Source organism: Cucumis melo, chromosome 12 (genome assembly GCF_025177605.1).
Source record: "Cucumis melo cultivar AY chromosome 12, USDA_Cmelo_AY_1.0, whole genome shotgun sequence".
NCBI classification, from domain to species: domain Eukaryota; kingdom Viridiplantae; phylum Streptophyta; class Magnoliopsida; order Cucurbitales; family Cucurbitaceae; genus Cucumis; species Cucumis melo.
Window position 1 is genome coordinate 26863594 of NC_066868.1, and position 27317 is coordinate 26890910.

Consider the following 27317-nt stretch of genomic DNA (forward strand, 5'->3'; position numbering starts at 1 on the left):
GTTTCTAATTTTTTTTTTTTTTAATTTACAAGCCTCAAATATTTCAACTCACATGTAACCTAAATTTAGCAAAAAAACATACAATACAACCCCACAGCTAGAATTGAAGCCAACTAATTATATCTCCTTTCGTCTAATGTACAAAATACAAATTACAACCATCTCCTCGTCCCTTTAAATAAGAAATGGTAAATCCCAACATTACCCAAAGAGGGAGAGGAAAGTGAAGATAATTCTGGTAGAACATTTTGACCTTGCAAGTTCCAGTGTTGAGAACATGATACAACACGTATGAGGCCCGGAGTACATCGTCAAAGATGAGATTCAAGACACAAGTTCATCTTGCAAGAGAATCTCATATATATCGGTCCGCAGATTGAGCTCTTTATCGCGCATGACTTCTTGGAGATCCGAAAGCTCTTTCGCACTCAAAACGGAGTTCAGCTTGAGAAAGCCATCAAGCCACAGCTTTTTTGACCTTCAGAACACAAAACGGTTAGACAGAGTATTGCTGTTTATCTGAAGCACGTATATATCAGTCCATTGTTGATTGTGAATCGAAAACAAAAGAAACTTGCGCCAGCTTAGCTGGTATAAATAACAAAAGAATTGGTTATCACCATGGGCAGGAATGAATGGCTCGGAAGAAAACTCGCCGGGCTGAAGAAGGATCGCATGCTGTGTTCAGCTCATATGAAATGTAGCAGCGCCAGAGGAGAACAGAATGACGCAAATTTTCATTTTCCAATGCCTTCTCAAATAGTCTACGGATTCTATGAAGAGAACCCCCATAACCCATCTCGAAGGATAATGCAAAAATCCAAAGAATCAGGGAAGGTTGCCTGAGAGTATTACATGCAAATTTGTCAAGCCTTGGGAAGATCAATAACAATATATTAGATATAGTGTATTAACGATAAAGCTTGAGATTCAGTAAAGGTTCTAGTCAAAGTAGCCATGACTTGATCCAATGATCAAATAGAACAACAGAACAAGTAACGAAAGAGAGAACATAAAAATTGAGTGCATCCATCGTGGTCAGGAACATGCAAGGAAGGGCGTTATGATGGTTAATCAACACCAAATACAAATCAGATAAGAACACAACAATGCATTTATATCAATGGCGTGGCAGTTGCTGGGTACCAAATAAATGTAGCTAGCAAGAGAGTACAAGAAAGAGCATCTTACTTCTGGCAGTAGTCATCAAAAGTCCATCGAAGTTTACTGGGAACCGAATAAATGTAGCTAATCTCCAGAAAAGCACTATAAAGTTCTGGATTTAATGGATAGAACTGCAACCCGTGTGTAATTGACTCCCGAACTTTCAGTTGGCTTAATTGCTTATGATGTCTTCGAAGCATCTTCACATAGTAGTTAAACAAATGTTCTAGTTGATAGCTCTGCTTTCTTCTTTCTGGAAATCAATAACAATAGTAAGTCACTAACAAGCAACACAACAAACAAAACAATATGCAGCATCAACATTTTTTGTCCTAGCTTTCTTTCTTTTATTATTATTGTTGTTGTTGTAAACATTGAGATCGAAAAAGATAACAATCTTCCTTCAGAACGTAGAGCCAAAACAAATTCAATGGTTGATTGACCTCCATGATGACAATTTACCACCGCTAGCTCCAAAAGCTATGATGATAGGCCCTCAATTGTGATTTTAGCCATCAACTTGTAATTGGTTCGGTATTGAGAAGAGATTGGGAAGCTCTTGACTCTTCTTAGTTGTTAATAGATATAATTGAGGTCAAGGCTTATCGTATTACTACCATATACAATGATCTGATAATGGGAGGCACTAAGCTCATATTACTTGCTCTATAAGGGGGTATCGAAATCTTTTCTCAGTGATAAACAAGTAATTTTTTTCAATATGCCCGGGGAGGAAGGAGGAAACATGTTTCCACTATCAAGGGTTCAAATTATCATCACTGATAAGAAATTATGAAAAAACGGGAGATGGCAGATTTGGTAGATGACCTGGAAGTACCATGGAGAAAGCCTGATGTAAAACCTCAAGGCCAGCATTGTATCCAGTAGTCAACTCCTCAAACAAAGCTGCAGAGGATATGAGAGCCACAGACGAGTCATCTATAACTCCATGGAGCCATGTAGATCGAACTTCCCTGATCTTATCTTTAAAGCCTTGGTGTGCTCTCAGCAGTTGCAAGCTTGATGGTTGACATTTAAATGGACTGTATGTAGTACCACTTCCAAGACAGGATAAAATGTGAACTGCACGATTTGATGAATTGTGTCCATTGTTATGATCATTCACAAGCTCCAATTCAGCATACCAGAAATATAAGAGAGGAGCATTAGACTTCTGATCCTGTTTCAGCAATCACGGCAGTTAAAATCAAATACCGCTGACTCATGCAGCACACATACCAGAGGTAGATAAATATGTTAAATAGAAACGAGTTTCAACATGGATTTGCAGGCAATCCTATTTGAACAAGAACTTTCAAGGAAAGCTAGCAAGAAAAGCCAATGTGCCAGGACCAGGACGTTTGACCATTAAGACAGATTCTTTTTCCATATCAGAAAAATTAACCCAACAATGTACTTGAAGATTATTTTTCTTTTTCTTAAGAAGTAGCATCCTAATTTAACACACAAGTGAGCATTTACATTTAGGGATACGGTAATATACCACTGGAAGGCTTTCCACAGATGCCAATGCCATATCAAATACTTTTCTAGCATGATCAATATTTCCATAAGTTGCCTCTCTTCTTGCATAGACTCCACAAAGTAACATGTCCTACGATCATCACAAGATGACACCAAGTATTTCAGACGATTATTTCAGTTAAATAAGATATAACGTGGTAATAGTACAAAATGAGAAATGAGGATATGAAACCATTATATAAAGAATGTGTTTCCATTTTTCTAGAATACCGAAGGTGCAATTATTTCTATGCTTCATGAATAGTGGTATTTTGAATTACAATAACGAAGGCAATTAGCCACAAAATGACTCTAGGAACGAGGAATGAAGCATTAATGCAATTCAAAACAAAAGGCATCACTGTTAATGATATAATGATATTGTCATTTAATTATAATCTAATTCCGACTTCCAAATTTAAAAGAGAATTCAAGGTCAATATGGGAAAATAGCCTTAATTGGATAGGAGGTAATTACATAGCTTATAAAAAGTTTGGAATATTGAAGATGCAACTCCAATGGAGTTGTTATTTCGTGCTCTTCCACCTACATTAATACTTCATTTTTTTACAAATTCTTAATGATAGAAATAGTAATAGGAAAAACCCATTCCCCAAATATTCAAAAGATTTTCTCCTCAACTTAGGACCCAACAACCTTCTGTAAGAACTAAGAACTATCACTATATATTGTACCACTAGACATTCAAGCCTGGAAAAAAGCATATATGTTGAATGTTGATAGTAAATAGAGAATAGACCACACCTGACGATCACTTTTCAAGAGATTCTTTGCCAAGGAACGGCAAGGAGTAACTGAGGAGCTACAAGAATTCATTTTTGTAACAAATAACTCTTCAGCAATTAAAGCAGCTTCTTCCAATATGTAATTACGTGGGAAAGCCGTTAAACAGAGTAAGATAGTGTTACGAAGAAACTTCATCATGTCAGACATCTGAGATAAATTATCAGAACTTCCAATAAGGACCTCCATAGTTGAGCTACTTGAACTGATTTGTCTTTTATTAAGAACATCGTGAACACTTCTCAGATGATGTAATATATCGTCCGGCAACACCTCTAAACTAAGTATTCTCTCCATCCAACTTGAACTATTTGAAGACGCCCTGATGGATAGAAAAAAAAAAATCAATCATTTGTAAAGCAAGAAGGCAAAAGGAATTTTCCTTTGAAAAGAAACCAGGGTAAAACATATTCAACATAACCAAGAGATGATCGGTGAAGACAAGAGTTAGCAGCAATAAAAGGTTCTGCTAAATAAATAACCTGGTAACGACCGTGGTACTAGCACCAAAACAATACTTATAAGCGAAACCATTCCAACCATTCTAAAATTTTAACCTCATAAGCAAAATGGGAATTGACAGGCATCCACAGTAATCGCTCCAGAAACCACTTGTTATACATTCAACCAAACAAACTATTTTGTACTTTTATACATTCTTAAAACACTACCTGTGTCCTGTATCTTCGCTGTCAAAAATCTAGCTCAACCTTTTTAATAATATAGTTCTTGATTTCTTATAAATAAATAAATAAATACATAACATAGTTTTTACCTTGAATAGATTTTTCCACTAAAGAATTCAATTAGCTGATAGATTAAGGATAGGCGGGCTTCACTTGAAACCAATGAAAACAGGTACTCTTTGACATCTTCATATAATATAACTCTTAAAAGTTGTTCGTTTGTTTCTCCATCAGGCATCCCTTCGTCATGAATAACGTCTGCTGTTTCACAGTATGAATTCAGATAAATATAAGCTTGGCATTCTTAATTAGTAAACATAAGCAGTTTGATCATATTTAATATTCAGAATATGAAGATTCATGGTGAATCACTGATCTATATGTATACATATCAGAATAAATGTGAAACAAAAGAGTTGAGTTAGACATTAACAAAGTATGCAGGCAGAGATAGGGTACCAGTTCTTTCCCGGACAGGCATCCACTGTTCAGAGTCTCTTGATGACTCTTCTTTTGACCATCTAGCCCAAGTTGAGGCGTCCTTAACCTCCTCATCAACACCTGCATCGGTGTTGATTCCTAGAATTTTGAGCAAAGCTTCCGTGCTATCTTCTCTTTCAATATCTTCTTCCACATATCCCTCCACAGTCTCCTCTGCTGCTACATCCATTTCTGCAGTAGTTCCTGTGCCATCACTATTTTTATTCTCTTTTGGTGCTGGATCGAACCAACCACTCCAACCACCCTTTTCATCAGCCTCTAAGGCCTCCTCTCTCATAGCCTTTTGCCTATTTTCCTCCTCTTTTTCTAACCATGTAGACCAACCAACAGCACCTTCTTCACCAACTCTTTCAGCGTTGGTATTCCAGAAGTGTTCAAATAATCTTTGTTTGCTCCGATCATTTAAATGCAAAGCAGGGCAAAACAAACTAAATTCAATCTCAGCCTGAAATAAAGCCGTAGCCAACTCCTGATATCCAGCCTGCCACTCAAACCGGCACAAACTCATGAAAATATCAACCAGACCAAGTTCTAGTTGAATAAGATCATGCTCCACTGAGGGTTTGGCAATTTGATTGGCCTGTATTGAACAGAAACAAGATCACAATACAGAGAAAAAAATTAAAATGAGAGTTGAATCATCTCCATATAAGTGATAAAAAGATTCATTTAAATACAAAAGAAACGGGCACTAATAAGAATTTTAGTACACATACGACTTAAAGAACATGAGAAAAGGAAAATTCGATGGAAACAGGCAAGTTTCCACCTGAAAAGGAGTAAAAGCTTGAACAAAAAAAACATAGACATACATCTTTATCGATCACACTCATTAACCAACTCGAATTTAATAATATTGACACAGTTTCCAGTAACAAGATTGTTTGAATGAATGGTAGGCATAACAGGGCCAATAAACCATCTCTTCGCATAAAAGTCAAATGGTAAAGTAGTACTCTTGGTCTCCTAAGAATTTTGGTTCATTATATTTAGGAAGTCAAATGTAGTAAAAGCAACCATTTGGAATTTTAAGTACAGGAAATTAGGTATAACAAGAAGTAACAGCACAACTGAACAAGTCATATTTCCTATAATTAGCAAATTGAAGACAAAATTCCCTCAAAAAGCAATGAGGACCCCTCATAAACAATTTCAAGTAAAATTATGGGCATCGTACATGACATAAAAATATGGTCAGTGAAGTGAAGTATACAATTAAAGGGCAAGATTTCCTCTCGACAAAATACCAATAACATGGCAGATTAATATTTCATCTCATAGAAGCAGATGGGGTGAAAACTTCAGTAAAGAGAAGAATATGAAAATTAGGGTGATGCCCCGAGAACAAATAGACATTTGATTTGAGAACCTGCCTAATGTGCTGGTTGCATGCAGCCGATAGAGCTTGAATTGCATGTGCGTACATTTGTCTCATATCTGAAACCTTGAATTTAGAAAACTCCCCTTGCATGAGATGCAAAAACTCTCTCCATAACCTATAACTCCCAGAATTCTGCAACAATATCTTTTCCCATCTACTGATGACCACATCAATATTATCTCTGTTCTGATAAGTCTTTAAAAGGTATAGCAATAGCTCCTCATTTTCTGGGTTAAGCTCAGCGGCCTTCTCCAATATGCTAATCTTTTTCTCTAGGGTTTGCAAGCGAGCACCTTTCTGAGGTTGCATAGCAGCAACTTTGTCTTGAAATTCAGCAAAAGCTAACCAAGCCTTCTCATCATGGGGATGCTCCCTAGTTAATTTATTAAACTCCCGCGTTTTACGTAGCACTTCATCCTCCCAAGATTCCTCAATATTACTTGATGTTTGAACATCTGACAAAGGAATGAAATCATCCAATAATGTGTCTGAAGTATTCCTAGAAAAACCAATGCGTACACGTTTGAAGTTCTTGTGTCGCTCTATTGCTGCATTCTTGGCAGACCAATAGCGTCCACCTGATTTCACTTTATTATCCAACACATCAGCATCAGCATCTCTGTCTAAGGCTGAACTACTTTTATTCCACTGAGAAAATCCATGAAAATTCTGCCCACGTCTTTCCCCACGGTTGAGTGGTCTGTAGCGTGCAACATCCATCCTGTATTGTGATAAAACAGACTGTGAACTTCGCAACCAGTTCAGGATGCTCAGCTTCCATGGAAAAAGAAATTGAAAAAAACTGATTCTAAAAGCCTCGGCAATGGTTCCAAACATAATGTTCTTTCTCTAAATTGAAAACTTCAAATTTAATTCTGCCGCTTCCTACAGATATTTAAGTACTCACGGTTAAAGAGGCCCTGAATTCCTGGCTTCCACTTCAAAGAAATTTGGGTTTGTAGGTTACATAACATTAACTGGGGGGTTACCCTTTCTTTCTTTTTGTGAATAATGTGGATGTTGTCTTGTTGCCTTTAGATGAATAAATAGATAAATCATCAGATTCATTATTTTCTTTGTACATATAAATTAGATTTACACAACTAGCCAAATGAGTGCTTTAAACAAGTTCTGGAGATTGATTGAACTTCCACGTAGTTTATTTAAGAGAAAATGAAAACTAGTATATGCATTTCTGTTAGCTGAATCCGTCTCCATCTGATTAAATTGTGAGCATGTATTTTCAAATTTCAAAATAAGTATATTCAAGTCTGTTTAAACTCATCTTCCACATCTGCAAAACTACCAAGAGAGAGGGATTCAAACAATCAAATTACGTCGGCGTAAATACCTGTAAAGGGAACCGAATGCTAAATTGTCCCGGTCTCCATTAGAGTCGAAGTAATAATCCTTGGAAGGTCTACCATCGGCATCGGCCCAAGCCCGAACATCAGACTTCCTCGAACCGTATTCACCAAATCCCCCTCTTTCTTCAGATTCATTCCGCCTCCGCCTCTTCTTCTTCTTCTTCCTCTTCTTCCTCTTCTCATGCTCAGAATCGTCCTCCGAAGCAGAAGACTCCAGCAATTCATATGATCGAGAAGGCTTCTGCACCTCGCGTCTATCACTTGGACCTCCTTCATCTTCCACAGCCTCTTCCTGCTCACTATCGGCGGAACAGGAAGGATAGACATTGCTTTGAGATGAAAGAGCGTCGTTGATGACAGATAGGTCAGTGGTGAAGCTGGAGTTGCAGAGCCACTGCGGAACGCTTGAATTGGAAGGATTGCTTTGAGTCTGGGGATTGTTAGAGACGAAAGAGAGCGGGAAAAGGGAAGGTTTGGGGTTTTGCTCTGCAGGTGGTGATTCCTTCTCTTCTGCTGGAGCTTCCATGGCTACGCAGATTTTTGCCCGCGAGATCAGAAATTTTGGAGCTTATGAAATGGAAGCCTAAGAAAGGAAGTGAAAGAGGCAAATTGTGTACAGGTCCAATTGAAAATTGAGAGATCAGCCCGGGCCCAACCGAATTATAAAGATGGAAAATAGTTTTCTTTTGAAATATTAACGGGATAGTTGCAATAATTATATTCATAACTATACACCGACATTGTAAAAAAATTGTAAATATAGTAAAATCTGTCAAAATTTATCGATGATAGGAGTCTATCACCATATGTAGTAAATGAAGGGTTTAGGGTTTAGGGTTTAGGGTTTAGGGTTTAGGGTTTAGACAATAAACTTTCACTCTAATATAGAGTCTATCACCATTGATAAACCATAAGAGTCTGATAGAGGTTATAGACTTTGCTATATTTGCAATTTTTTAAAAATATTGCTACATACTTAATAATTATTCTAAAAATTACTACCTATTATAATTATCCAATATTGGTTAGTTTTTTGTAATAGGCAGGTTAGAGATTCGGAACCAATTGTGAATATTAGTTTTTTTTCCAATATCCCATGTGACCTAGCAACTAGCTATGTTAAAGGTTTATTAGAGTGAAAGTTTATTGTCTTAAATTCAGCATTGTTCTAAATTAAGCACGTGTAACTTTGTAATTTTTGTGATTAAACCACCAAAAGGAAAGAAATAGGTAGTAGTTTTTTTATTTTTTGAAGTATTTCTTAACTTTACTTTCACGTCATTCCTCCTCTATATGATATGGTTTCATTCATGTCTCTTCTAAAATTCAGGCTGTTACATTTTTAGTGAGAGGAATTCTTATGAATAAAAAAATAAAATTGTTTAAAAATATAGTTGATAACAACTATGTTGGTGACGATAAATCAGATTCCCATCAATGCCTAATACCCCTTAAAACTTTAATATACATTTCCTTGCTAACGATATCAATGAATTAAGATCTAGTCTTAAAATAACTCTTACTTATTTTATTTATATAAAAATAAAATTATATACATTTTAAAGGTTATTTTGAGTGTTTATCAGATATTTTATTTTTTTTCAACATTACCTGTTCTTTAATTAAATACTTCAAACCGTATTCTAAACTCACGCTAAATCTATAACAAAAACTTATTTTTCATCCTTCGATTTTTCTTTTCCAAATCACAATTACCAATTTTTCATTCTTGCATCGTGCAATATTGCATTTTACTTATAACGTTCCAAGATTATTTCTATCAATTTTGTATTTACACCTTGGAACTTTGTACTTGTTATATAAATATTCGTGCTTTTATTGGTAAGTGGCGTGCAAATATAAATTGTAACTTAAAAAGGTTTTAGATGATATACAGTTAGGTATGCTTTCACTCAATAGATGAGATAATATTATAGCAATGTGATCTAAAGAGATCCTGTGTTCAAATATTTTGCAATGTTATTTCCTCTTCATTATACCTTCATCCATTACTTTTGGATCAACGTGTGATCTCACAATGAATTACAACAATTAGAGAATTCAACTTAAATATTTTAAATATTGGGTGGACTAATATAATAAATTGGGATCCAAACATCTTTCTTTCTTGTGGCTTAGCTATAAATTTTATGTAGGGAAGGCATTTATAAGTGTGAACGTAATTGAAAAATCTTACGAAGAAATGTAAAACAATGTTAATTGATTCGTATGTTACTTGATCTTTTTTTACTCTATAATTCTCATCTATGAGTTTTCATGTTTTGTAATAGTTTCGTGATGACTTGAAAGTCTAACTTATCCAACAAAATTTTATCAATATATTGTTACAAGACAATCATTCATCAATTGATCTTTCCCATTCGATCATGCAATAGAGTATTTAAATTTTGCAGCAGAAAATGTGAACTTTGCGATAGCCTTTTCAAAACAGGTAAAAAATTTACGTCAAGATGAACTATTGATAACTTGTATTGCTATCTGTTATATTATATATAATCATTTTTATTGCAATATCACATAAATTTTTTTATTCAACTAAATCAACCATTAAACACATATCAATAATTCAATTGTAGAATTGATCCTCACTATCGAGAGCTCAATAGTTAAAATTAAAAATCTATTGTAGAATCAGGACGACACAGGCTACAGTGCATTTACAACTCGACTACTAACATATATAGGGAGGACCTTTGTTAATTAAGATGGATATATTAATAAATATTATAAAATTATACAAAAAAATACAAAAATCGATAATTTGAAGAGAGACGCGATAGGTCTCGATGGTTTCATTGGGTTCTACATGTCGAATATGATTTTGAGCAGCACTAATTCTCCCTTCCAATGACATTAGATGATATATACCAAACTAAATTAATCAATCATAGGCTCATAGAACGCTTATGGTAACAAATTTCAAAACAACAATGATTTAGGATAAGACAACGAAATTTGTCGAATATTGAATTTGAAAAGACTAACCCAAATATTTTGGTTTTTAAGAAACCGTGAGACAAATTGTATACTGTTTTTCTTTTTCTTTTATTTTCAAATTCGAAAAGTCAATAACCAATGATCTTTTTGAGAAAAAAAAAAATGTCTTGTTCCCAATTTTTGGATAATTTATGTTTACGTACTACACATTCGTTGCAATCTACTGTATTAAAACATGTTTGAAATTGAAATTATTAAAATCTTCCTTGTCATTTTTAAAATCACTACGATATATGTCTCGAAACTACTTTGTATGATATAAATTTTACCTTTAAAACTATAAATTTAAACATAAATTAATTTTAATAATAGAAAAGCGTATTTTATAAAATCGTTATCAAATATATAACAAAAAATGAATTTAAATATAAAAAAATTTTAATATCTACCAATAATAGATTTTAATAGATTATTGTATGTGTCGCAATAGATCAAGATAGTAGTAGGGAGGGATATTGGAAGGAGCTGTAGGGACGTGCGAGCTCGACAAAATAAATGTCAACGTGTTAAAATTATTCAAACCCATCAAGCAAACTGGTAAAATACGCATCAATCAAAAATTTAATAATCGAGTAACATATGATATTCTAGCACACCCATGTAATCGTGAGCACTAGACAAACAATAACAATATCGACTGGACACACAACCATAGACAAGTGTTAGAAAAAAAAAACATATAGATAGTTTACATTCCACAACCACAAGATAAAGAGCAAGCAATCTCCACGGTTGTCCTTACTCATTACATACCTAGTTAAGCAAGATACACATTATGTGCTAACTTAAGTATATATCAAAATATGGTAGGGTTTGGTAAAACCCTAAAGCAGGGATCTCTAAAACGAATTAGGTCAAAATAACTCGAGATCATATTAAAGTGAAACGAGCAGAAGGTCAAACAATCACAACCATTACTTCCTCTTCATTTTTCTTTTATTTATTTTTGTTTTTGCTTATTCATATGATAGTATAGTAGGAAATTTTATCCCACGGGTCGCCAAATAAAAAATTATTGAAATACATTAACAATTTCCTTTTCATACAATTGAATTAATATAGTATAAAATTGTGGTGATTGTGTTATGGAATGATTTTATCTGACAATAAGGAAGGAATTGATTGGTGTTACAGATAAAAAACGAGTGGTTGAAGTGTGAAATTGAAAGAAAGAAAGAGAGAGAGAGAGAGAGAGAATGGAGAGGAAGTAGAAAGAGATAAGATTAGAAGTGAGGATGCAGAAAATTCACGTGAGTTGATGGGGAAAGTGAAAAACATATAAAAATAAAAGAAAAGAAAACAAATGAGTATGGGAATGGCATGGAATGAACGGTGGTGGTTGGTGGGGGCTTCATCGAGACTAAACCTTTGGTATAATTCAAAATCATACCACATTGCCACGTGGAATGAAGTCGACAGCACAAGCAATCCCCATTTGGCCTTATTTACGTACTCTTTTAACCCTTTCCCATTTCATTTTTATTTACTTTTTATGTATTTTTTTCTCCACCAATCTCATCCTTCTCTCTTTAATTCGTCCTTTTCCAAAATATTTAGGAAGAAATTGTAAAATATACAACATTTCATCAAGTATTTACCTTTCATAAAAAATAAAATTCAATTTTAATATTTACGTACTCTTTTAACTCTTTTCATTTTTATTTTTAATTATTTTTTTATGTATTTTCCCCACCGATTTCGTTCGCTTTTTTTTTTTAATTTGTCGGATTTTAAAATATTTTTAAAAAAATGATAAAATATATAATATTTTACGAAATATTTAACCTTCATATAAAAATTTCAAATTTAACACTTATCCATTCTTTTAACTATTTTCAATTCTAATTTAAATTATTTTTATATATTTTCTCTATCAATCTCATAAAATTTTTCTTTAATTTATCGGGTTTTAAAATATTTAGTAAAAGAAATTATAAAACGTGGAACATTTGATAAAACATTTATACTTTATAGAAACGTAAATGTAATAGATTTTATTTTTTTAATGATTTTGTTCGGTAAATAATTTGTTGATTTTTTTATTTTTAAAATAACTCAATTTTAATAGTATTTATCGTCAAAGTTTATATATTTAATAAAAATGTATTTAGAAATTGTTGGACTTTACAAACATATAACAAATTACTGGCCTTTTTACAATTTCGTATAGGTCAAATTTGAAAATTTGAAATTTTAGTTGATAGAAGATAGAATTTTCTTGTTATGTTTTGATTGTTATATACAAGTTAAATTTTTCTCAATTTGAAAGTTCAAATTTGTTTATATATATTAGATTTATTTTTATTTTTTTTTATTTTACGAATTAAATAGATATCGAAGAGTTTACATTTCTTGGACACAATAGTTGAAATATTTCGAGAATTAAACTTTTAATTTGATCATTTTTAATTTTAAAATAATATTGAACATGATCAACACAATATAACTATGTGTGTAAGTTTAGAATTTGAAATTTGATTTATTTGTGAGAATATTTACAAAAACATTTAGAAGTCGTATTCTATATATTATAATTCATAGTGCATAGATTTGTACTATGTATCACATTTAGCTTGAAATTACAAACTTTCAACTAATGGAATACCCATGTTTTGAGTTTGAGTCGGGTTATTTGTTTTGTTGATACATTTAAAATACGTATAGTTTGATTTGATTTTTTTTAGTACAACAATAATAAGATAGAGATTGAATCCAACTTCATGATAAAAGAATAAAAGTTAGTGATCATTGAATTAAGTTAACTTTAACTTGAAACCATTCCCTCCAAAATGTATTAGTGTTAACCTGGGTATAATTTAAACAATTTAATCACATACTTTCCCTCGAGTCGGTGTATTTGAAATAATAGATTTTCAAACAAGACATTATAAAATTGTAACGTCTCGTGATTACCCAAAAAATTGTCTTTGGGGTATTTTAAAAATTTATTATAAAATAGTTAAAATAAAAATGAGTTATAATTTTTTTTATAAAGTCCATCTAAACATATCCTAAAAAACCTTTGGTTCAAATCTTAAAATAAATATTTTTTATTGTTACTTTTCTTAGAAAATGTCGTATTAACATTTCAACCGAATTATGTTTAATTCTAGGATGATTTTTTGGCTTTCTTCATCGAGTTGAATACATGTAAGGCGAGTGAATGTTTAACGGCACCTTTTGAAACATTTAACATAAATTTTTTTCAGATTTAGAATCACATTTAATTTATTTAAAATTAATATTTAATTTTATAAATTTAATCATATTATTTAAAAATACTTACAACAAGTGATTTCAACCGTTTTAAAATTATGGTCAACTGAGCAGCTTAGAGGGACAAACACATCAATTTTATTTATAATGAATGTGTTAAGCCTACTCTTTGTCTTTATTTGGTTGGAAAGTACAATTCTAACAATAAAATGTTAATTAACAACAATGATTAAAGTAGAGAATAATTATTTTATTTATAGCATAGTTTTATAAAACAATTCTAAAAATGGTTAAACCCCAACTCAAACAACATGATATCACAATATCTCACTTAAAAACAAAAAACTAACATTCATTACTCGATTCTAATTGTAATATTGTTATGGTTAAAATGTTTATATTTAGTTTTAGTCTATGCAATTAACAAATCCTGAATTCAATTTCTATATTTATACATTTTTTTATCGTGTTTTTATAATTAAATTTTAAAATTATATTCACATATTAATTGTATGAACACTGTTACTATAAATTGAAGTTCAAAAGATTTAAGATTTCAAAAAACAAAATTAAGATCCGAAAGAAAATTTTAAACAATGAATCAACTATCAAGCTTATTATTTATCCTTCTATCTATATATTTTTTGAAGTAATTATCTAAGGCCTAAATTTTTAATTAATTTAGTGGTTGGAAAAAAAAAAAAGATGAACCAATAATTGAAGGATGAAACAGGAAAATGGTCAATAATTCAGAGATCAGAGCCTGTCGTCTGTTCTTTGCATGGGTCAGTGTCAGTTTTCATGAAAAAAATTAGAAAAAAATAAACTTAAAAAAGGGAGAAAATGAAAATAAAAAAGAGAAAACATACACTTTTTTTTTTTTTGTTCTTAAGAAAATTAGTTTTATATATTACAACAAAAAGGCAATATATTGATATATAGACTAGACCCCTTTTAGCAAGAATAACAAAGGGATCTGAAAAGGAAGAGAGGAGAAAAATTAGGCCTCTAATTTTTTTTTATAACTCTAATTATCACATTAACATAAAGATTAATTAATTTAATGAATTAATTAATCTTTAATTACTGTGTTAGAGAAGAGGCATTTCCGGTGGATGCAGAATTAGAAGAAAAAGAATTCTTATGATTATGCATCCAAACCTTAAAAACTTGGCGAGTGACTCCCACGCTCCGGCAAAACCTCTCGATCTCATCGTCCAGATCTTTCCTCTGCAATTTCCAACCTAATTTCTCCGCAAATGCCAACATCTTCTCTTTCTGATCCACCGTGAACTTCGTACGGAACCGTTTTTTACTTCCCCCGCCGCCGCTCCTCTCGGTGTCGGCAGCGGCGTACTCGACGACGGCGTGGCGGTCGTAATCCATGAGGTCGTCGTCCGTGGCGGTGGCGGCGGAGGAGCGGCCTCCGCCTCCGGCGATGTAGGTGACTTTGCGGTGGAAGTTACGGTGGCAGCCACAGGCGGCGCAGTGAAGGAGGTTGGCCGGAGAAGAAGAGTCGTCGAGAGTGAATTCGCCGCAGCCGTCGGTGGCGTAACTGCCGAGACTGGCTGCATGGTTCCGAAGGCATTCTCTGTAATGATAGTTTGAGTTTTCTCCGTCCATTGTTTTCTTTCTTTTTTTTTTTGAAAAATAAAATTTGTTTGTGAGAGTTTTGATTTGTTTGATTGAGTATATAATGAGATATGGTGCTTTTTTGGGGGATGCCAAACAAGCCCTAATAACAGAGGGTACTCAAGTTTTTGATTAAAAGAGATTCACTTTTATGTATATGTATATATGTATATATAGATATATGTATGCATACATACATGCATGTGATAATTAGTATAAAAAAATTACTGGATATGAAGATTTAAACTTGATCCGTAAGAAAACGAACATGTTGTTGAATTATAATTGTAGTATGAGAGTAATATATATATTAATGCAATTTAGCAAAAGATGTTACTTTTTATACCGAATGATATGATCATATGTGAATTATTTATCGATTAACTATTTGTTCTGGAATGAATTAAAAATTTTTGCATTGAAATTTTTATGCTTAGTTATGTTGGTATGCCATGTTAATGTATAAATAATAATGTTTAAGTTTTTTTAAAGTAACTTTTTGTGAAAGATAAAAAGTAGTAATGAGATTTTTTTTTAATATATATGAAAATAAGCATGATGAGTGTTTTTTTAGACAGAAACAATTTTTTTGTAACTATTTTTTAAATATAAAAAATAAATATATTAATATTTTGTTGTACAACAAGTGGGTGTAACAATTAAAACCACTATTTGCCAATAAATATTTTCACCTTAAAATACTATTTTTAAAAAAATAAATATTATTTGTGACATCATGTTAATCTCATTCTAATTAATTCATAATTTGGAAAATTTAAAACATATGCATCCCAAGTGTATATATTTATTAAAACTAGGGGTCACAAATGCTAATTAAACAATGGATTTCTTTTTATTATTATTATTTTATTTATTAAAACTAGGGGTCACAAATGCTAATTAAACAATGGATTTCTTTTTATTATTGTTATTTTTTAAAGTAAATTTGTTCATATTAATTGAGACTTTAATTAACTTAATAGAAAGTTTCATTCTTTTTAATTTATTTATACACATTTAAGAGAATATTATGACAAAAAAAAATGTTAATTAAGAAGGAGAAAGGCAAACACACTGTCTTCTAATTTGCCTTAGACAAAATTTATATATCACTATCACTTTAAATTCAAACAAAAATATAAATATTTCAAAGATGAGCATGGGTTGGATTTATAATTATTAGTTTGAAGATATGTATTTTTGTTCCTATAAATAATTGAGAATAAAACGAAGTATATGTAGAGTATTTATTGAGTCGATACCATTACTCTGTAAGCATGGGCATGAGATTATAAATATATATTTGGTGTGTCGAATTATTGTTATTATTGAAGAAAGGAAGACAAGCCTTAAAAAATAAAAGAGGAAGAATCTTGATCTTTAGGTTAGAAGATATACTACATATTTGGAAAGGAGTATTTTGATGTGATTTGATGTCTTGGTTCATGAACACAAAACACTTTTTTCTTGCCAATGTTCGATTCGCGGTGGGTAAGTATCTCGACTATTTTCATAGGATAATTATCTCATTATGTATAAACCCAATGTGTTATTGAATTATCTAACCTAGAATTAATCTTTTCTACCATAATTTTCGTCGAGTAATACTTGAACGATATTTTTTAGATATTTATGTTATTGTTATAAAAACTATTTATCAAAATTACGATTGGCCTACAATGTATTCAAATAGATTTTTTTACCAACGGTAAAAGTGGGTTTTGATGACCAATAACCCGAGTTTGGGAAAGTTGTCAGCAGACCCGTGAACAATTTTGGGTTTTCCAGCAATAATTTCCCCCAACAAATTTACAATAAGAATTATACTCATTTTCCACCACATAAAATAATAATAATAATAATAATAAATAGTGATTTTTTTTTTTATTTTACCAAAATTGATTTAGATAAGTTATTTAAATTTATAGTGTATTAAGTTATTTTAGTTTAACCAAATGTGATGAAGCTTGTTTGGTGCATGTTGAGATTATATTATGATTTGATAGATTAGTGAGTTACATAAAGATTAATATAATCTATATTTTTAGAGAGATTATTCAAATCTACTTCCTTAAAAATGATAAGTAATACTTCAATTGAATATACTTTAGAAAAGAAAACAACCTTTGTAATTTTTAAAGAATTGAATGAATATATTTATGTTCTACGGTATTTAGTAAAACAATAGATATTTTTTTTTATATATGTTACACAAAGAACAAAGAAAAGAGTAGATGAGCTCAAGTTTGAAATTTTTATCAGTATGCTAATAGTTTATGAAAATTTTGTAAAAATAATATCTCTATAATGTAATTAAAATAATATATGAATTTCATAAATACAAGTGAATGTGGGATGTTGGATAAAATAAGCAAATTTGGTCATATCAAAACTAATTTTACTTTTCTGTCTCCAAGTAACACACACCAACCTTGTCCACGAGTAAGAAATCAGCAAATTGCAAATTGTGTTAGATCTTATCAAGAGAAGAAAAAGAAGAAATGTATCAAGGGAAGAACTCACATGAATTTATTCGACGACAAAAGCGTCAAGCTATTTAGAACCATAGATGAATACACCAAGTCAAACAAATCACTAGGAACGGTGCAAAGAGGTAGCACCACATGCCCAAAAGTTATTGGAGGTTATAAGTCGACGACCCGAGGTTCATGAACTTTACACGTTCGGATGTTCTTCCTAAATACAATATATTAATCTACTGCATACAAGGTTACCTCCGACCTCCTCATGTTTCGCTATAAACAACGTACTAAAATGAAAATTTTAGTCAAACCCTAATAACTTGAAATGATAAAAGGAAAACGAATGTATTCTATATATCTTGTTTAATACATCATAAAATACTTTAGTCCAAAAAAAAGATTATTATAATTACGACACATATGATTTGTTAAACCAAATTAACGATGTTAATCAAACAAATTAAGCAATTTTAGATATCTAAATCATGGGTTCCCACTTTCCCACTTACTCATCCGAACAGTTCCAAACAAAGATATAATATAATTAGCCATAAATTAAAGATCGTAATGATGATGAATTACATTAAATATAATTACTAGAATTTAATGATTATCACAACACAACTTAAACTAGATGATGAATAAATTAAAACAAAAATTAATGCATGCATGCACCTCTACAACTTTGGATACATGCGAGACTAAGTGATTAATTGAATAATAATTAATTAATTATTGAGTCTAGAAGTATTGGTCGTTTTTGAGCTTAATTAACTAATAAATTAACATAAGCATGTGAGGAAGTGATCTCAAACTAATATATATTCTTATGTAGCTTTGACTTGGATTCTATGTACCTTTCGATTGCTAATTTTTTTTTTAAACTATGTAATTATTGACAAATCGACAACTAAGTTTGGCTCATAATAATTTAATTAAGCTTTTGGAATCTTGTATGTTGATGTGTAACTTTTTTTTTTTTTTTTTTTTTTGCAAAATTAGAACAAAAAACAAATTTGATTTTCAAGTCATTTTTTCTTTTGTAACCTCCCACACTATGAATAAGAATTAATTGGGGAATATATGTAGTAAAAGTACCAATGAAAATGTTGGGGTACCATTGATGAATTAATGTATATAAATGCATGTTTGGGGTGATTATAAAATTGTTAAAATAATGTTTTGATACTTTTTTTAATTATGTAAAATTAATTTAATATTTAACTTTATGCTTCTAGAATACAATATACTCTTTATTAACAAATTTTACTTGCTATAAACAAAATAAAATTGGGTTTGAATGATGAAAAGTATATTTAAAAGAGTAATTTTAAAAACAACAAACAAATTTTTAACAATTTCTTATGTATGCCATAATTATTTCAATTAAAGAAAATAATTAACTCCGTAACAAAATTTGAACCTCGAAGTAAATCACAAAATGAGAAAAAAATTTCTACAAAATATAAAAATAAAATACAAACTAACAAACTATAATAGTTTTAATAGAAATTTTTTTAGTATTTGACACGTTATCAAATAATTTATTAATTTATAAAATATTTATAGTGTGAATCCTACGTAATTTTTAATAGTTGTTTTTGCTTAGAACTAATGATAAATGAAGGTAATACAAAATTTCTTTCCAAAAACTATCATACACTATAAATTTTCTCTAGCTTAATAGGGTTTGTTAAAGCGCATATATATATATATATAGAAAAAGGTTCTCTTAATTTATGTTGAGTTATAAGATATCTAATTGGATTATTTCCTAAGTTTCCCAAATTGAAAAATGAGAATATATATTGTAAGATACAAAATTTTATATTGGAAAGAAAAACTGAAAAATAATTTAAAGTTGGGCAAAAGAAGGAAGAAGAGGTATGTATAGTGCAATTACTTTTTAATTTAAATTTTTAAAAGAGAAACTAATTTTGGTGTGATTATTGTAATAATATTAATAATTGATAAGTGCATATGGGAAGCATGTTTTTAGGTTTAATAGGGTGTTTGGAAGGAAGGATAAGGTAGGCAGTTTTGTCTGTAATTTAGTGGACAGCCTTGGCTGGAAAATTCTTGTTTAGTCTTTGGATTTTTCATACACAATCAGACACTAAACTTATTCCAATCACCTTCAAATATTCACCACTCTCTCGCCTATATATATTATCTCAATTATACTTTCCTTTTACTCAGACTTTGTCTCCAAATTTTGACCATAGAAAACAAAATTAATTATTAATTATTCTCAAATGGACAATTCCCATATATATTTTTTTTATATGCATATACATATTTTCATGCATGCACATATATATCCATACATGTGTTCACATGCATGCATCTATAAAAACACACATACATATACAAATGTGTGCGTGTAATGCGTATGTACATATTAGACGCAAACGAACAAATTAAGTTTCATATATATATCTTAAGAATATTACCCACATATTAGACGCAAACGAACAAATTAAGTTTCATATATATATCTTAAGAATATTGGGTAATAATATCATGTACCATTGTGAAAGATGGGTAGAGATTTTGTTGATCTTATTTTATCAATATGGGAGTCCCACATGATCTCAAATACTTAGTTGTGTTTGAGTGTAGATTTTCAAATATATTTTGAACAAAAATAATGTATTTATTAGATAGTTAATCTTCAAATTGGACAAAAAAAAAACGTTTGAGTTAACGAAAAACAAATCAAATTTAAATTATCTATTACTTTTAAATTAACGTGCAAACTTCCAATTTCTTTTCGAATATATTAGCTTCATATTTACATCTCGTTTTTACCCATAAATTGGCTAGCTTTTGCTTTCATTTTTTTTAATAATTTGATTGATGTATTAATTTTTGTAATGTTCATTTTGTATTTCAACTTGAAAATTATACAAAACTCTTTTGATAAACTTATGAAACTACTTTAGTCCATAGTTTTATTATTTTTAACAAATTAATCAACATAGATGAGTTTTATATTTCGTGATAACAACTCTCCAGTGATCATCAATATGAACCAAACCCTTAAAAATAACTTAGGGAGAATAGGTTCAACTAAAGAGAAGCTTAAAGTATGTGGTGATATTAATAAATACTAACTATATGACTATAGTTAGTCTTTAAAAATAGAAAATCAAGTGATAGGATTTATCACGTCTAAACATTACTATCTTATTAGATTTATTTGTATATTTTTATTTTCAACTACAAACTTTTAAATTTATCACGTCGAAACATGAATGAAGAAAAGATAGTATGTACCTTTTTTTGGAATAGGAAATTTAAAAATAATTAACCCTTAAATTCTAACCCATTAGCTAAATCTTGGTTCAATATAACATCAAAACGACATTTATGGAAGAATTTCTCTCTTGTGTGACATGTAACTAATAACTTGTAATCCTATTTAGCTCAACATTTATAAAATAGTATGGAAACCATCATTTTTTTTTTACACTTCAGAAGAAATAATTTTAAATTAATTACTTTGATCGAAACTAAACAAGTTTAGAATAAATGTACTTAAATGATAACCGGAAGAGAGAAGATTAATTAAATAATTTACTTTTAAATCTTACAAATTTCAAACATTTTTGTAAAATCATTTCTAATTAAATTCGTTATTCTAAAGTTTCAAGTCATTAATTCTCAAATTAAACATAATTGATTTACTTTTAATAGATCTCATTTTAGGTTGAATACTTATTGCCGGAGACGAGCATTGTGAGTTGAGTTGAACAGTGACACTAATACTATCGTAGCACTGCCACTGCGGCCAAGTGTTGTTCTTCCATGACGACTACTCTGGCTGCGCTTCAATTCGCCTTCCTTTCTCCTGCCGTTTCCAAAAAAATTGCATATCCCGTAAGTTTCTCTTCCAAATTTTGTTTAATTTACATGACTCCATTAGTTTTTCAATCAAATTCCACTTGAACTACCTGAATCGCTTGCTTGGTACTTCAAATTTGTTCTAGATACCCTAGATTCTAGTCTTTCTATCATGTATCGTTACTTTTTTCTAAAGAAGCTGCGGCGTACTGTTCAGCAGTTTTTCAGCTCTTCTGGGCGTAGAACTGGCGTACAATTTGTGGGTTGTGTCAATGCTTCCAACCCAAGAAATGCTCAAGGTGTCTTTCTTCTTTCTATTTTAGCTCTTTTCGTGTATTTAGTTTCCGATATGACACTGCGTGTTTCAGGTGGCTTTGACCCTGAATTGCGTTCTGTGCTTGAGCTGGCCACAAATTCTGAATTGTATGAGCTTGAGCATATCCTTTTCGGTCCCAGGTTGTTTTGCCTTCCTTTGTTGCATTGTTTAGTAGGATTTTAGCTATAGTGAGATTTTGTGCTTTGATATAGAAAATGAGTATTAATATGCCAAAGTATGTTTGCTGGGATTTGTTTTTCTGAATCTTGGGAAGTGATGTATGGAAAATGTTTTATCACGAAGTTTCTAGATTTCCAGTTTACTTTTAGGAGGCTGATCTTGTAATGATGACTTGCAGTTACTTCAGCCCATTGATGAAATCGATTACGAACAGAGGCCAGACGGACTATGCCATGATTGAGGAAGACCTTGAAGAGAGAGATGGGTTTATTTCAACGCTCGAGTCTCGATTCTTGTTCCTAGCAGCTGATGCTCGGTCGACGTTAAGGTTTCAAAATGCCTGATTAGAATTCATGCTTAGTTCTTATTTGTTGGTGTGTGAGGTCTATTGAAATTTCATGCTACCATAGCCATACTGTGTTGCATTACTGGAAATGTTTGCACACGTTTTACTGTACCTGTAGACTGTAGTTAACCTATGTTAGGCTGAATTAAAGATGCTTATCTCAGATGGCTTATTCAAGAACTCTTCTACTCCTCGATTCTATGTGAATTTCATGTCAATTATATGAATTTATTTCATATGTTGTTCTTGGAAGGGGTTGGAGACCATCTTATAGAGATGTCTTGCTTACAGTGAGAAAAAAGTTAAACGTTCCTTGCTCAACCAAATTGTCATCTGAAGACCTTGAAGCAGAAATCTTTCTTCATTTGTTGCAGGAATATGCAAGGTACTTCTCCTGGAACTGCATTTTAAGGTTGTAGCGGGTTAAGGGAAAATTTTATATTTTTAATTTGATCTTGTAAAATTTGGACGTGTTGCTATATCTTGAGAGGTAATCACTGGATATATTGATACAAACACATACTTATCAGTGTGAATATAAATTTCAGTTTTAGCAGTCATGGTTAAAGAAAACCCAAAAGTTCATCAATACTTTGAGGAAGTATGCTGCAAAGCGTAGGAAACAAACTGGTGATTGTGCACTAAAATGATGAATTGGATTAGGAAAACATCTCAAATTAGGGATTTGTAACTATGAATGGATATTGCAGCACTAAATCACTAATGTCAATCATTTTAGAAATATTAAGAACTTTGTGAACTGAAGCCAATTAGTATTTCATTTTTTTCAATGCTGTAGGTTTATAATCTATTCAGTATTCAACATGGTCTTTTAGTAACTAGACAACCAAGTTTCATACATTAATCAAGTATATGTTGTCCTTTGTGTACGTTGGTAAGTTTGAAAACTTTGTCCTTGTCCATGTAGTGAAGAATCAGTAAGGGAGGCTAACCTTGAAGGTAGTCTACAACTTGGACTTGATCTGTGGAAGGTACAAACTTTAGCAGCTACAGATGGAGCATCTGACCTGCAATCCTTGATACTAAAGGTATCAGTTTTATTAGATCTTTTTACACATGGCATGTTTCATTTCTCATTTAACAGCTCTGCATCCTGACATATCTGTCTTTCTCTTCACAGGGTGGTAGTTTGATAACTGTGGTTAAAATGTTTCAAGTGGTAATAGTACACTATACAACCATCCTTTTTATTCTGAAATCCCTTTTCTTGAGAAGCTTTCTTCTTTTGGCAGTTTGCTAGGACCTTATCTGGGAAGGTGTTCCGAGAAGCAGCCAACTATCAAATTAAAAAGGAAATCATCAAAAAGGTACTCGGTAACATCTAAAGCATTCTTCATATGTGGACCTAGAAACAAATACCATGGTTCAGAAAGCACAGCTTAAAGAACTGAAAATGCCTTTCTTTGCTTTTATGTTCTTTTCTTCCAATTGGCATCTTTTACTTGGAAGTTTTTCTTTTTGAGCCTGATTTGGTGGAATGGTTTTTTCCCCTCATGGGAACGAGGAATCTCTTTTGAAAGTATGGATATTCCATCTTGGGAACAAGGAATATCTTATACTCGGTTGGAGTGAGGAATCTCTTCTGGAAGCATGGAGGGTTGCGTGTGTGTGTGTGCTGTTACTGTGGTAGATTTGTTTATGAACTAAAGTTTAAGCCTTGTAGCTCTTAAAATTTTACATGTCTACCTGAAAAGTCTATAAACCATTATATTTTTACCAAGTGACGTCTGAGCTTAAGGAAAAGAAAATTTCATCCCCTAGATAACCAATCTTTATTAGAAATTTTATGTTTATTTGTCTCCTTGATAAACTCCATTTTACTTTATAAAGTTCTCCCTCTGGTAACATAAAGTTCCAAAAAAATGTAGGATCTACTTTTAATGCATGAGAGTTACCAACTTAGTTAGACTCTTAAGGATGCATAAACTTACTGTCTATAACCTTATACCCACCTATTAGTTTTGTAGCACAGTCTTTCCATAGTTTTCTGAAATGGAAAAGTTTTTAATAAAATCTCTTGCCAGCAATCTATGCTAAATTTTAAAATCATAATTGATTAAAAAAATAACAAGTATGAAATAACATATCCGAGAACTCAATACTCAGTAGCTACCATTATTGTCAATACTCAATAGCAATATAAATTCCCGTACATGAACTGATCGATAGTACAAATACTTGTACGATTACCTTAACCTCTACTCTTTACCTTCCTGACTCTTTAGGGTGGACAGTTAGCTGCAGCAAATCTCGAGTCAAGAGTGGCCTTGCTCGTTGCCCAAAAGGTGATTGTATCTTATATTTTATTTTTGCTTTTTGGCAATGTGATTTGTATGCCAGAGTATCAATTTGGGATGTGAGATCAATAAGTAGCATGTTTGGAATAATTTTGGAAAAAGTGTCTTTTAAACAAATTCATTTGTTCTATAAGCACATTTGGTGACTTAAAGTTTGTGTTGTATAGGGATCAAAAGCGTTTTTAAGGAAAATTTTGATCACAAAAAAACATCCTTAAAAAATTGGATTATTTTGGGAGACAAGACCATCCAAAAATGATGGTGAAGTGATTAACAAAAAATATTCCGAATATTACTGTAGTAAGAATTGTTGTTTAAATTACTTGTTAAAAATGCGAGACAAACTTTTCTACTGAAAAAATATTTTAAAAAGTGCTTATAGCTTTATCTTTGAATATTGAGATATGTAGTTCTTGCAATTTGGACAGGGTCTTGCCGGTGCCGCTTCAAGGTATCTGGGTTTGAGAAGCATGATGACTTTGCTCGGCCCGATGTAATTAACCTTTTCTTGATCTCCCTCTAATAAGAAAAATGGTGAAAAGTGGATGGTTGCTTTCAATATTTTTCACTTACACTTGGATTCAAGTATTTTTACCTACCTGAGTTTTGTAACATTCAATAGAACATTGGTATTGATGGTGACTATTGATTAGTGAATATTGTCAATTTCAAAAAGCCTACACATTGAAACTTTTGGAGAGTAAACCAATCGAATGGCTTAGGCCTTAGGTCTCATTCGATATCCCTTTTTTTGGTTATATATATAATTTCAACTTTTGATCAATACTACTTTACCTATAATTGTTTCTGTTCTATTATCAACTATTTCTGCCAACATTTTCAATAACAATGTCATGTTTAGAAAACAAGAAAAAAATATTTTATATATACGAATTTTAATTTGAGTAAGAATTCAACTCTTTCTTTTAAGGTAGCGTGAAAACTATAACATGAAAATTCTGAGGAAGCAAGTATAAATTTCAAGAACATAGAACTAAAAAGAAAACGTTATCAGACGGGACCTTATTTATTTATTTTTTTTAAAAATATAAATGTTTTGTTGTTCATGATTAGTTTAATGCCAAACAGTTTATAATTATTTGTCTATGAATTAGGTTATGGGGAACATTTCTGGCGGATATGGTGATTCAGATGATGGGAACTGATTATGCTAGAATACTACGAGCAATTTTTGCTTTTGCACAGGTAATATCTTCCCTTGCCTACCTGTAGTACGACTCATCACTTATAATCTTAGTGCGGGAGATATGAGCATGTTAGCAAATAAAGGTCGCAATTAGGTTCACATTATAATCATTACCAGTTTAGTTTTTAATGGTCCAAATTGGCTGTTTCTCCAGTAGAGGCTACTAATCAAACCTTCCAAACCCAACAAATAAAAGACCACTTGGAACCTTTTCCTTGATCGAGGGTTAGGTGGGTTTGACTCGATGTATATCATGATTATATATCACAAGTTCAGTTCTTTAATTTTGAGGTTTGACATATATCAGGGTTATATTACAATTTGAGTGTCTATTTATGTCTATTTTCAATAGCTCCCGTAACTTCGAGTATTTCTAATAGGTTATTCAACTTTTAATTTTGTCTTATACGTACTTAACATATTCATTTCTTCAAAAAAGTTAATTGATGTTCTAGATATAAATTTGGATTTGATATTCAATAGATTCCTTAATTTTCAATTTTGTTTGGTAGATTCGAATAGGTCATGGATGTATTAGACATGAGATTGAACACTAAGAGATCCGATGATACAAATTTGAAAGTTTAAGGACCTATTAAACACTTTTGAAAGTTGAGAACCAAATAGACAAATATATATCTTTAGAAGTTCGAGGACTAAATTTGTAATTTAAGTAAATGATTGTTTTCCGAATCTGGTTGTGGCAACAAAACAAGTAGAATAGGCCTACTATCAACTATAACTTGGGCTCCAACAATTGCAAGTTTCTATTGTATCATAGAACTTAAAAAGCTTTACAAATTAAGTGGACAAGGAGAACTATAAAGTAAAAGAGAGGCAGAGGCAAAGGCGAAGGGGCAATATTAAAGGTAGAAACTAAGTAGTGGTAGCCAGGTAAGGATTAATGGAGGAATGCAAAGGAGAATTGAAGAATTAAAAAAAAAAATGATGAATGTATCTACTTTGACAGGTTGGCTACATGATTAACCTTGTTATACTGTTTTCCACTGAAAGATTTTAACACGAAACTTCAGAAATCGTGGGATTGAAATGAAAGAATGATATGATTTGATCGATTACTTTACCTGGTATCTGAGAATATTGACTGTTTTTGTCGCAGATTCGGATTACGCGCACGTATAGACTACCAAAATCAACAAGTGACCAACAGAGTATTTGAGCTATTGGAAGCTGCACATTACAAATCTAATCATCAAGATTTTGTTTCGCTTCCATCTGTGTATATTATAGCAAACCCAGTTGAAGTCAGATGCAAATATTTTGTAATTTAACTTTGGATATTTACATATTTTTATTAGTTTTCTCA

At 31.4% G+C, this 27317-nt stretch overlaps 3 protein-coding genes across 6 annotated transcripts; 1 reads left to right on the forward strand and 2 right to left on the reverse strand.

Annotated features, from left to right (window-relative positions):
* Window positions 1-98: 98 nt before the first annotated feature.
* Window positions 99-8031, reverse strand: LOC103504593 (uncharacterized). Of its 2 annotated transcripts, none has more exons than XM_008468975.3 (10): window positions 7413-8031; window positions 6050-6782; window positions 4639-5260; window positions 4269-4437; window positions 3455-3815; window positions 2669-2779; window positions 1993-2344; window positions 1192-1417; window positions 621-842; window positions 99-478 (listed from the first exon to the last, which is right to left on the reverse strand). In XM_008468975.3, exons 1-10 carry the CDS (start codon window positions 7952-7954, stop codon window positions 325-327), a joined length of 3492 nt encoding a protein of 1163 aa, XP_008467197.2. In that variant the 5' UTR covers window positions 7955-8031; the 3' UTR covers window positions 99-324. The 2 variants fall into 2 exon arrangements, with proteins under 2 accessions (XP_008467197.2, XP_008467185.2); XM_008468963.3 differs by having other exon boundaries at window positions 4269-4440.
* A 6485-nt stretch (window positions 8032-14516) lies between these two features.
* Window positions 14517-15427, reverse strand: LOC103504587 (zinc-finger homeodomain protein 9-like). The gene has a single exon (XM_008468951.3). The coding sequence runs from the start codon at window positions 15283-15285 to the stop codon at window positions 14746-14748; it is 540 nt and encodes a 179-aa protein (XP_008467173.1). The 5' UTR covers window positions 15286-15427; the 3' UTR covers window positions 14517-14745.
* A 6011-nt stretch (window positions 15428-21438) lies between these two features.
* LOC103504561 (uncharacterized) lies at window positions 21439-27317 on the forward strand. 3 transcript variants are annotated; one of them, XM_008468932.3, is made up of 12 exons: window positions 21439-21659; window positions 21844-21922; window positions 21992-22079; window positions 22298-22447; window positions 22719-22850; window positions 23394-23514; window positions 23607-23645; window positions 23719-23793; window positions 24712-24771; window positions 25212-25276; window positions 25899-25989; window positions 27111-27317. In XM_008468932.3, exons 1-12 carry the CDS (start codon window positions 21588-21590, stop codon window positions 27168-27170), a joined length of 1032 nt encoding a protein of 343 aa, XP_008467154.1. In that variant the 5' UTR covers window positions 21439-21587; the 3' UTR covers window positions 27171-27317. The 3 variants fall into 3 exon arrangements, with proteins under 3 accessions (XP_008467154.1, XP_008467146.1, XP_050936160.1); XM_008468924.3 differs by having other exon boundaries at window positions 21494-21659; window positions 21841-21922; XM_051080203.1 differs by having other exon boundaries at window positions 21498-21659; window positions 21820-21922.

Bases quoted from the DNA above. Each gene is read 5' to 3' on its own strand.
- LOC103504593 (XM_008468963.3), bottom strand. From the start codon at position 7,954: ATGGAAGCTCCAGCAGAAGAGAAGGAATCACCACCTGCAGAGCAAAAC. The intron at 5,261-6,049 runs GTTCTCAAATCA...TGTTCAATACAG, and splicing joins GCAACCAGCACATTAGGCAG to GCCAATCAAATTGCCAAACC. The intron at 2,780-3,454 runs GTGTGGTCTATT...TGATGATCGTAG, and splicing joins TCTTGAAAAGTGATCGTCAG to GACATGTTACTTTGTGGAGT.
- LOC103504587 (XM_008468951.3), bottom strand. From the start codon at position 15,285: ATGGACGGAGAAAACTCAAACTATCATTACAGAGAATGCCTTCGGAAC.
- LOC103504561 (XM_051080203.1), top strand. From the start codon at position 21,588: ATGACGACTACTCTGGCTGCGCTTCAATTCGCCTTCCTTTCTCCTGCC. The intron at 21,660-21,819 runs GTAAGTTTCTCT...TTTTTTCTAAAG, and splicing joins CCAAAAAAATTGCATATCCC to AAGCTGCGGCGTACTGTTCA. The intron at 21,923-21,991 runs GTGTCTTTCTTC...TGCGTGTTTCAG, and splicing joins CAACCCAAGAAATGCTCAAG to GTGGCTTTGACCCTGAATTG.